The 12178-nt window shown below is 39.6% G+C and overlaps 1 protein-coding gene across 5 annotated transcripts in view; it reads left to right on the top strand.

Moving 5' to 3' along the window:
- PHKB (phosphorylase kinase regulatory subunit beta) overlaps positions 1–12178 on the top strand; it is a 223376-nt gene that overhangs the window by 126655 nt on the left and 84543 nt on the right. For all 5 annotated transcript variants that reach the window (XM_037516321.2, XM_037516318.2, XM_037516317.2 and 2 more), the window contains one exon: positions 2401–2495. In XM_037516321.2, the coding sequence (XP_037372218.1) occupies positions 2401–2495 (95 nt within the window). The remainder of the gene's footprint in view (positions 1–2400; positions 2496–12178) is intronic.

The following is a 12178-nucleotide window of genomic DNA, read 5'->3' as shown; positions in this document are numbered from 1 at the left end:
TTAGAATATCAGTGCACTAATCAACCCTACATCATAAGCTAAACTGATATTAATGAAAGTTATATGTCTATATTTGCCATAATTACGTCTATATCATTTTGGTTCAAATTTTGCAAAAGTATATTTTTTCAGAGAGAGAAGAATGTTTTGCAATATGCTCCCTGACTTGGGTAGGAAAATACAACACACCAAGACCTAAGTTGCTTATTTTTTTGCTCCCGATATCTTTCTGTGTTGTGTAGAATTTCCATGTTCTAAAGGGGCAAGATTCATATGTGATTAAGCACCCAGACTCCAGAGAGGGTCTACCAGTGTTTGATTCTTAGCTCTGTCATTGACTAGCTGAGTATAAGTTGCTTAGCCACACATCACCTCCATTTTGTCATCTATAAAATGAGAAGGTTCTTGTAAGATTAATGAATTAATACATGTGAAGTGTGTAAACAAGCCAGGAATGTAGTGAGCACTGGGTTAGTTCCTGTGGCTGCTGCTGCAGAGACTGTCCTGGCTTCTGTGGCTTCTGTTGCTCCTCCTTTTCCTTGTTATTCTGTTATTAATAGTGCTTTTATTATGAATATCTTTGGGGATTTTGTCTATTGGATAACATTACACACATACCTGAAGTTACCCCACAGTAGAATTATAAAGAGAAACATACCCAAAGCAGCATAGAAATATACAAGCATTTTTGTATTTAAGTCCCTGCTCTGTTTTTCAGAATTATTCACTGCCTAAGAGCTGCACCTAAAAAGCTCTGGAAAAAATGAGGTACAATTTTTTTAAGTAAATACTGTGCACAAGAGGGTTTGTACAAAACTCAGCATGCTGTTGCTTTTGCATGACCAGTGCAGAAGTGAAGATAAAAATGAAATGAGCACATTTTCATAGCTTAAGAGCTATAAAATAAAGTGTGTTGAGTTACTTGAGGAGAAGTTGGGTTCCTTTTTTTAATATTCAATTAACTTTCACACTTCTGAACATAACTAAGGTAACTTCAGGATGTGCGGCTGCTTGATCAGAGAGTCTGCTCACTAAATTTGCATAGATATGGCCAACTTTGCACTCCTGGGAGGTTAGATAGAATTACATTTCAGGGAGGCAGGTTCCTCTACCACTCTTCCCCAGCATTATCCCCTGCAGGCATGGAGAATTTGCTTCAGTGAGCCTCATCTGAGCTCTCAAGTGTGTTAGAGCAGAAGACAGAACCACTGTCTGCCTTTGTACCTTCTTTGCACCCTCCCCTCCCGAAACTCTAAATTGCCCCCTTGTTATATCATTGGACTGTATCAAAATCACCTCAAGGAAAACATGAAAAGGGCTTCCATGCACACAGTTCAGCAGCAATTGAAGACATTGCCCTCATGGTGACTGGTGTCCCATCTTAGGGACTCCCCATTTCAGAAATCTCTTTTAGAATTCACTATTAGGAAATATCTGTCTTCTCTTAATGAACCGGTTTCCTTCTGTGAGATACGAATGCATTTTTTTTTTTTAGAGATTTATTTTGTTTTTATGCATATAAGAGCTGGGGTACAGGCCAGAGGTGCAGGGCGGTGTCAGAGGATTCACCAGAGACAGAGTGGGGAACAGAACAGGCAGATAGAAATACACTGCTGAGGGGAGCAGTGGGTGAGCCAGGAGAGGTCTGCTGCACAATGTGGGTTGCTCCCTGGCCGGGGATCAAACTCTGCGGCAGTGGCCATGGTTGGCTTCATAGGTTGCATCCCAACCTCTTGCGCCACCAGGGAGGCCCATGAATGCATTATTTTTACCATATCTTCTTGATCCATTCATCTGTTTGGGGGCATCTGGGTCGTTTCCTTATCTTGGATAGTGTGTATAATGCTGCAGTAAATATAGGAGTGTAAGTTTCCTTTAGAACAAAAGCACTATTTTTATTTTTTAAAAAGATTTGTTTATGCGTACAAGAACTGGGGAATAGGCCAGAGGTGTGGGGGGCGAGAGGATTCACCAGAGACAGTGGGGAACAGAACAGGCAGATTGACTGAAATACACTGCTGAGGGGAGCAGCAGGCGAGTCAGGAGAGGTCTGCTGTGCCATGTGGGTAGCTCCCTGGCCTGGGATCAAACTCGTGCTGCAGTGGCTGCGGATAGCTTCATAGGTTGCATCTTAACCCCTTATGCCACCAGGGGGGCCCCAAAAGCACAGTTTTTAAAACAGCTTTAGTGAGGTATAATTTATATACTTACTACCCATCTCACCAGTTTAAAGTTTGCAATTCAAATAACAGTTTTCCCCTGTATTCACAGAGTTGTACAACCATCACCACAATCAATTTTAGAAATTTTTATCACTACCCAAAAAACCTCATATCCTTGATAGTCATTCCCCTACCTACCTCTAATCACTTCACCACCATTTCCTTTCTTTTTTTTCAGTTGATGAATTAATCAGTCCCATGGACATTGATCCTGTCCAGCGCTATGTTCCACTACAGAATCAACGTAATGTGAGCATGAGATTTTCCAACCAGGTAAAGAGACATTTTATTTCTTGCTTTAGACACACCAAGGACATTTAAACATTGATCAATGAAAGGATTTTATTCTGGATGGATCTTCATTGTTCCTTGCCAGGGCAAAGCTTCCCCCTTTTCTGGTTAGTTAGGTTCACTTATGGTAAAGGGCTATTTGTTGAAGAGGAAATAGGAGTCAGATGTGTCCAACTAGATATCTTCCAGGAAAGTATTTTCATCTCCATACTGCCTTTAGGTGCCACATTTCTTTTGAGAATGTGCAATGAGTGTGGCCAGCAGGGAGACAGGTGAGACAGCACTGCAATTGGCAGGGATGGAGTCCCATGAAGGGCCCATGTTTGAGGTCTCTCTAGCTGAGTCTCCTTGGCAGGACTGAGTGAGTGACTCACAGTTACTGTTAGCACCTGGTCACATTGGGCAAAGGCATAGTTCTAAATTCTTTACTTTTAGTAGCTGGAGATTCAGACTGTTGTGTCAACAAAATAAGTGTTTGCAGGATCAGCAAGATTGATGTTGACTTGAACAAACCCTCAAGTATTAAATGATACCAGTAATGAGGACTGTTAAAATGAAAATGTGGATTGTGTAACTGCCTGAGGAGAAAGGGAATGAACCCGAGTATGTGCCTGGGATTTCAAGCAGTTAGTGTTCATTTAATAAGAACAGCATCAGCACTCACAGAAGACATGCTTACAAAATTGAAATGCTCCTTTAAAAAAAAAAAATGCAAGCACTCTCTCTCTCTCTCTCTCCCTCCCTCCCTCCCCCCCCCACGTGCTTGTTTTAATGAGAGAATGGGAGAGCCAAGCAGCTACATTAGATTCTAGCACACTATTTCTCTGATTCTCTGGCTGATCTTCAACAAAACATGCATTGATAGTTATCCTGAGTGGGTTATAGATGAGACTGTCTTCGGGAGACTTGTAAATAAATGTCAAGATTTTCTCAAGAAGATAAAATCCCTATGTTAATATGTGATAAAAATTTTTTACTGTCCTGTTAGCTCCTGTTTTAGGTGGGAATTTGGCCTTTATCCTTGTTACCTCTGTCAGTACAGTACAAGTGTACTTTCTGTACAAATTTGATATCGGCAATTTCACTTGAAGAAATGGTAAAATAGGGAACATGTTTAATTTCACATTACCCACTTCTGTGACTCTGAGCCATTTCAAAATTACTGTGTATCTTTTACAGAGCATTTCACATATATAACATAGTTCTCTATGGTGATGGGATCTCAAAGCTTTTTCTTAGAAAATCAGTTAATAGCTCCCAGGTTTCGGTTGTGGGAGCAGGAGCCAGTGAACATCAAAGCACAAGGCTAACAAAATCAACAATTTAAATAGGTACTTTGTGACGGAAAAATAGAAGGAAGGTTGTGGTTTATGTGTAATTTTTGACAGATTAAACTTGGAACACTTTCTCTCCAAGAGAACTTAATGAGAATACAAGTGAATGAGAATGAATTTTAGACAGAATCCTTCCATATTGAATCATTTTCTAAGGTTGCCACTAAATTACCCATGGCGTGCCTCCAGGTAGGATACACCATTACTAAGAGGCTTACTCTAGAGTAAGGACAGGGGCTTCTCCCTTGTGGCCATGGGTCAAGTCACATCTCTGCAAAGTTGTGTGCAGTTTCTCAGAGGGAGGTAACAAGGGATTGAAAACAAAACTTGCTGGGAGCTGTCTTGCCCCATCTTTTGGCAGCTTGGTGTGGTGTTATATGAAATGGTGAGGTGCCCTTTGGTGCCCTTTGCCTTTTCTCAGTTTTAATAATAGCCAGAACCCAGCAACCCCATGTCATTGCGGGGCTGGGTGACACGGATTATAAAATGCAGAAGTCAGACATACCCTCTTTGTGTGTAGCCCTCTGCTTGAAATGTTGATGTCTGTGGCTTTTTGGTCATAATTGACCAGGTCAGACTTTGCAATTAACTGATCTGTGGGGATTGATCAAGCACTGTATTTTTTCAGTTTTTTTATAGTTTAATGAATTTTATTTTATTTTTTTAAGATTTATTTATTTATGCATACAAGAACTGGGGTGTAAGCCAGAGGTGTGGGGGTGAGAGGATTCACCAGAGAGAGTGAGTTGCAGAACAAGCAGATCTACTGAAATACACTATGGAGGGGAGCAGCAGGCAAGGCAGGAGAGTTCTGCTGTACCATGTGGGTAGCTCCCTGGCTGGGGATTGAACTCGTGCTGCACTGGCTGCTGATAGCTTGATAGTGCTGTCTTTAACCCCTGCACCACCAGGGAGGCCCAGTTTAATGAATTTTAATAGCAAACTTACAGGAACAGCATAGAAGACAGACAACATGAAGAAAATACTTACATGTAGGAAAACTCAGTTAGAAAAGTATAGTGAATGGACGAAATGTGCTGTATGATAAAAATGCTGCAAACACCACTTAGTTGCTCTCAATAACAAATTTATTTGTTTAAAAAAAATCCAAATGCTGGCATTGTCCAGAAAAATTTAACAGGTTGATTTATAATTGCTATAAAATTGAACTGCTGAAACTACCATATACTTAAGTCAAACATTTTGACTTACTTTATGTCCTCACATTTATATTAAAAATTCAAACAAAAATGGAAATGAAAGAACTGCCAATACCTGATTTCTCTTCTGTTTTCCCACTTGCGATCATATATTAAGGTCCCTTTTGACCCCATGGAAAAAATTATTTAACATTCAGAAGTATGACCAGGTGCTTGATGCAAATGTTACACAAAGTATACAAAGGGCAGTAGAGTTCAGGTAAGTCCTGGAAATGAGAGAAATCCCTGACTTGGAAGGAAGTGTATTGGGGTCCCCACAACTACTATGACTCAACTAGCAGGATTCCCAGGACTCAGAACCTGTAATACTGACCAGTAGGTTTGTACAATGACAGGATACGAGATAAAATTCACAAAGCCAGGACAGGGCTAGTCAAGATCCTTAGTTGTGACACTTCACTAGAAGATTTGGTTGTGTTACCCCTTTATGATCACACCTACTGCCCCACCCACATCCTAACCTTAGGCAACTACTGATTTCTTCTCTATAATTTTGTCATTCAAGAAATTCATCTAAATGGGAGTACCTCATATACAACCTGCTGGGACAGGCTTTTTTCACTTGGTGTAATTCCAGTGAGATTCATCCAAGACTTTGAATGTATCAAGTTTTTTCCGTTTTATTGCTGAGTAGTATTTTAATAGATGACTATGCCATCATTTAACCATTCACCTATAGAAAGGCATTATATGGGGGTTTTGAACATTTTATACAACTCCATTTTGATATATTTATTTATAATGTTCTCTTTCTTTTTTTCTTCATTTTTTTATTATTTTGTATATTTTTACATCATTTTCATTTTTACACAATGTATGCATTTTCATCTTGGTTATAGTGCCCATACAATTCCCACCACCCTTATTTTTCCTACTCCCTTCTCAACACCCCTCCCCCCACATAGTGTGTCTCTGGTTTATAGCAGGAATTTAGAAAACCTAAATAAGGGACCAAGAAAAAGACTAATTATAATAAAATCAAAACCAACAAGCAACTATTTATAACGTTTTTAAGTATAGTGTGTTCTTGTTGGTTTTCTTGTTGGTTGTTCTAGGAACTACCATATACTTAAGTTATCAAAAGTCTACTGTTATCAACTTTTTACAATTTTGAATAAAATGTTATAACTTCAATTTAATTTACTTTTCTTTCCCTTTATCGCTTCTTAAAAATAATTTTCCTAGGCATTTATTCTGCGTTCATTGAGTAGCACATGAAAGTGTGAAAATTTTTAGTGCAACAATTAACTTTTTTTTGTTTTTGTTCTTTTAGAAGATTTATTTATTTATTTATACAAGCACTGGGTATAGTCAGAAGCACGGGAGGGTGAGAGAATTCACCAGAGCCAGAGCAGGGAACAGAACAAGCAGACTGACTAAATACACTGCTGAGGGGAGCAGTGGGTGCGGCAGGAGAGGTCTGTCACGCCATGTGGGACCCTCGTCAGTGGCCAGGGATAGAACCGGCACTGCAGAGGCTGCTGACAGCTTTGCAGCCCAGCGCTCAACCACTGCGCCACCAGGGGAGGCCCAACAATAAACTTTGATTAAAGAAACTCATGAGGTAAAGGATACTTAAATTGTGCTTGTCTCAACTTTCACCATCTACTGTTCTTCTGCTACCATTTTCTTGCTGTTTAGATAACTTGTTGTCCTCATGTTTCGTTGCTTGATGTCCTTATTTTCCCTTCATTCCTGAGGGATATTTTTGTTAGATTTAGGATCCCTGATTGACAGTTCTTTTCTTTCAGCACCAAGAATTATTGTGCACTTCCTCCAATTTCAAATGAGAAATACATCCTCAGCTCATCTTTTATTGGTATATCTATTCTCAGTGCTACTTTATTGATGTATCTCTCTTTGCTAAGTCCCTATTTCGCTGGGTGGAAGGCCGAGACCCATGCGTGCAGACTCGCGCAGACATGGGGGCTGGCCCACCCCCTAGCTTCCCACGTGTGCAGCGGGAGTTGTGTAGGGTTCTCACTGCCGGGAAGCTGCTACTGCAAGTGCCTCTGACTGCCTGAGGATGTATTGGCTGTAGAGTAGGGGTTGAGATGACTCTTGGAGCTTCACCACTGCTGATACAAGTGAATTAAACAGTTCACTAAAACAAGGTTTATAGGACAGGCTTTTTTTTGTGTGTGTGTGTGTGTGTGTGTGTGTGTGAATGCTGCACTTGCACTGACAAAGCAGTGCCTGGTTGTGAAGCAGAATTTGATTCGGACCATTAGGGATTTGAAGCTGCCATGGAAGGCAAATAGATTAACTTACTCCTTAGTGAGAGCAAGGGTTGAAACCCCTCCCCACTTGGTTTCTGTTGTGTCTCCTGTTTCCATTGCACTGGACTTGAGAGAATAGACTTTTAGTGCTGTTATGTTTGTTGATTTTTTTGATGTAAGATGTATCTATTCATCTATTTTACTTATTATGTTTTAATGAAGCACCATTATTTTACATCCTTGTTAATTTTTTGACAGTGTAGAATTTCTCCCCTCATGTGTCGTCACCATAGCCCTCCCTGCACCAGAGTACGTGCAATCCTCCACCATGGTCTATTGTGCTCTCCCTCCTCCTGTTCACACCCCTGCCCTCCCCCTTCCTTAACCCACCCTCCCCTTCCTGTCAGGATGCAACAGATCTATGGTCAGCTTTCAAGGGTTTACTTTAAAGTTTGTCTTTGACCTTTTGGTTTCTCTATTTTCCAAATGTAAGTGACTCCTTTCAGTATTTCTCCTGGCTAATTTCATTTAGCATAATCCCTACCAGTTTCATACATGTTGCTGTACACGGCATAAGTTTATCTTTTTTGATTGCTGAGTTGAATTCCATTGTGTATATAGACCACATTTTCTTATACCACTCAACTATTTGGAGGCATTTAGATTGTTTCTGTATCTTGGCTATTATAAATTGTGCTGCACTAAACATAGCAATTGCCTTTCAAGTTAATGTTTTTGTGTTCTTTGGGTATATACTTAGAGGTAGAATTGCTGGGTAGTATGGCAGCTCCATTTTTAGTCTGTTGAGAAACCTCCATACTGCTTTCCAATGGGGCTGGACCAGTCTTTATTCCCCTCAAGAGTGTAAGAGGATTCCTTTTTCTCTACACCCTCACCAACACTTATTGTTCCTTGTTTTTTTTTTTAATATGGGCTACACTCATCAGTGTGAGGTGGTTTTTCATTGTAGCTTTGATTTAAAATTCCCTGATCATAATTGATTATTAACAGCTTTTTATATGTCTGTATGTCTTCTTTGGTGAAGTGCCTGTTTAGCTCTTTTTTCCCATTTTTAAACTGGGTTGTTTGTTTTGTTTTTCTTGAGTCGTCTGAGCTCTTTATAGATCTTTACTATTAATCCTTTGTACATGTATGGTGTGCAAATATATTCCCCCTTCAGGAGAGTGTATCTTCATGAAGTCTAGGGTGTGCTAGTTTTTCTCTCGTAGCTCTTGTGTGCTGGGTTCTAGTTGGTGGTGAGGCAGAGCCTAGGGGATATTCAGGCTGGGCGTGGGCTGCTGGGAGTTTACCTCAGAGGTCCTCTCGGGTATGTTCTGATTGAAAGTGCAGCACCAGAGCTGGGTGAGCACGGGGCCAGGACATGTGCTCTGAGGAGCTCACAATGAGGTTCCTTGGGGGATATGTTCCTGTCAGTGGGGTGGCACCACGCCTATTGAGGTCCACATAATGCAGCCTACCCATCCACCTGCCCCAGCTGCTCCTAATCACTGCAGAAAGGACAGCTCCCCAGGGGCACTTAAATTCCAGAAACTCCCAATTCCACACCTTGCAATCATCATAATCCTGTTTGTTGAGTCCTATTTCAGGCTGTAGGACTTTGGTGTTCAACCTAGCATGTGTGGGATCTCACGAATCTCACCACATCACTGTTCTTCAAGTCGTGAGGTCCTTAGCCTGTGCGGTCTGCCTTCTTCAGGTCAACTTTCAGATTCGTTTAATAATCCATTGAATTATTTCCATGGAAAATAGTTGTATTTGGAGCAGAAGGAAAAACTAAATCTAAGCCATCTTTTCCCCATTTCCCATTTTAATTTAATGGGCAGCTTATCTTCATAAGTCTTTATGAGTAATATTTAGAGTTAAAAATTCTTCTGTCCCTTAAATCACCATTTTTCCTTGAAAGCAATTTTTCAATAAAATAGTTGCTATAACTTGCCAAGCATTTTTAAAATAAAAGCTTTATTAATATATAACCTACATCCAATACAATTTATTAATTTAACAATTTAGTGGTTTTTAGTATATTTGCCACAATTGGAGAACATTTTCATTGCCCCACAAAAGAAACCCAATAACCTAAACTCTTCTCCATTTTCCTCAAACTTTCTCTCCCTACCCAAACCCTAGACAACTCCTAATCTTCTTTCTGTATGGATTTTTCTATTCTAGATATACATATAAATGCTTTCATATAACATACATTTTGTGACTGGCTTTTTTCACTTTCTGTAGTATTTTCCAAGTTCATCAATGTTGTAGCATGTATCAATACTGCATTTCCTTTTATGGATCCCATAACATTCCATTGTATGTATATAGTGCATTTTACTTATCCACTCATCAAGTGATGGGCAACTGGGTTTTGTCTACTTTTTGGCTATTATGAATAGAGCTGCTGTAATGTTTTATGTACAGGTTTTTGTGTGACATGTTTTTTTTATTTTTCTTGGATATAATGGAATTGCTGAATCATGTACTAGCTCTGTGTTTAATATTTTAAGGAACTGTCAGACTGTTTTCCAAAGTAACTGCATCAATTTTTCACTCCTATCATCAATGTATGAGAAGTTCATTTCTCTAAATTTTTATCAACTCGGGCCTCCCCGGTGGCGCAGCGGTTGAGCGCTGGGTTGCGAAGCTGCCCACGGCCCCTGCGGCGCCGGTTCGATCCCCGGCTGCTCCCCGGCCACCAGAGGAGGGTCCCACATGGCGCGCAGACCTCTCCTGCCGCCCGCTGCTCCCCTCAGCAGTGTACTTCGGTCCTTCTGCCTGCTCTGATCCCCGCTCTGGCTCTGGTGAATTCTCTCACCCTCCCGTGCTTCTGACTGTACCCAGTGCATGTATAAACATAAATCATGCCTTATTTATTTTTATCAACTCGTGTTACTTTATCTGTCCTTTTATTATAGCCATTCTCATGGTTGAAGTGGTACATTGTGATTTTGTTTTGCGTTTCCCTAGTTTTTGATGCTGTTAATCATCTTTTCATGTGTGATTGGTGTGTATGTGTATGTATTATATATACATGTACACACAATTATATATAACAGATCTGTGTGTGTGTATGTATGTGTGTGTGTATCTCCATATCTTCTTTGGAGAAATGTCTATTAAGTTACTGTGGCTATTTTTAAATTTGCCTATTTGTCTTTTTAATACTATATTGTAAAATTTCTTTATGCATTCTAAATATGAGCCCCTTATGTAATTTTCAAATATTTCCTCCTATTCAGTGGGTTGTCATTATACTTTCTTGATCATTTTATTGAAAGCACAGAAGCTCTCAATTTTTTAAAGATTTATTTATGCATGCATATAAGAACTGGGGTAAAGGCGCCAGAGGTGTGGGGGCTGAGAAGATTCACGAGAGAGTGGGGAGCAGAACAAGCAGATGTAGTGAAATACACTGCTGAGGGGAGCAGCGGGCAAGTCAGGAGAAGTCTGCTGTGCCATGTGGGTAGCTCCCTGGCTGGCTGGGGATCGAACTCGTGCTGCAGTGACTGAGGACAGCTTCATAGGTTGTGTCTTAACCCCTTGAGCCACCAGGGAGGCCCAGAATCTCTCCATTTTGATGAAGTTTTTTTCTTTGGTTGTTTGTACTGTCATTTAATTTAAGAAACTATTGCCTAATCCAGGGTCATAAGGATTTATACCTGTTTTCTTCTAAAAATTTTGTAGGTTTAGCTCTGATATTTAGATCTCTGATCAATTTTTAGTTAATATTTATATATGAACTGTTACATAGTTTATTTTTTGCATATGATACCTAGTTACACAAACCATTTGTAGAATTTCCAGAGTAATTTTTTCTATTTTATTATTGTGGTAAAATATGTATCTTTATCATTTTAATAATTCATAAGTGTTCAATTCAGTGGCATTAAGTACATTTGCATGTTGTATAACCATCACTTTTTTCCCAAAAGCATTTCATCATCCCCAACAAAAACTATGTAACCACTAAACATTAAACATCTTTTAATTAAACATTAAACATTAAACATCTTTTATACTGGAACATTAAACATCTTTTATACTGGAAATCTTAAATATTTGCCACCTTTTATACTAGAAATGTGAATGAAATATCAGAATGTCCTCTTTCTTTTTCCCTTTCCCCTCTCCTTCCAGGCCTTAGTAATATCTATTCTATTTTGTGTCTCTCTGAATTTGCCTGTGCTTAGTCCCTCATATAAGTGAAAACATGAGATATTTTGTTCTGTGCTTGGTTTATTTCACTAAGCATAATGTCCTAAGTATTTTTGTGTTTTATTAATGTGTTTCTTTGTCTCCTACTGTTTTGTTTTGTTTTGTTTTTTTGATCACATATCTGGTGATCTTCCTATATTCACTTGTTATTAATGTGATGGATGGTCTGATTAGTCTTGGGATATTAAGTAGTCTCTTTCCTCCAACATCTCAACAAGAGATGTATTTGAGAGCTTTGTCTCCAAGGGAATCAGATAAGGAACAAACTGGATCCTCATCACCCTTGCCAAATGCCGGAAAGTGAAAGACTTTACTTTGGGAAGCATTAACGCACCCCAGCCAGTTTTTTCAGTATATTAAAAGAAAAGACCTCTTTAAATGCTGACGTGGTTCCCTGTATGGGACCCAGGGCTCCCCACTGTTGTCTTTAATTAGTTCTGTGTCATATCCTCCTTCTCCTATCTGGTTCCATTGTACCTACAAAACAAGTGCCCTTCTGGGACCCCTCTATTTTGTAGCTAGCTCCCATACCTGTGGCAGAATTTTGGTGATGCTCTTAATTGTATATGTAAGTTCAGCTTGGTCAATTCTGTGCAATAGTGTGGGTTACATAGTCTTCTGCTTCTCTGCATTGTTCATTAGGTTTCTTCCATTAGCCATCT

Source organism: Talpa occidentalis, unplaced genomic scaffold, assembly GCF_014898055.3.
Source record: "Talpa occidentalis isolate TD23 unplaced genomic scaffold, MPIMG_talOcc4v2.1 talOcc4.17, whole genome shotgun sequence".
NCBI classification, from domain to species: domain Eukaryota; kingdom Metazoa; phylum Chordata; class Mammalia; order Eulipotyphla; family Talpidae; genus Talpa; species Talpa occidentalis.
Note: the sequence above shows the minus strand (reverse complement) of the source record. Positions and strands in the feature narration are given on the sequence as shown.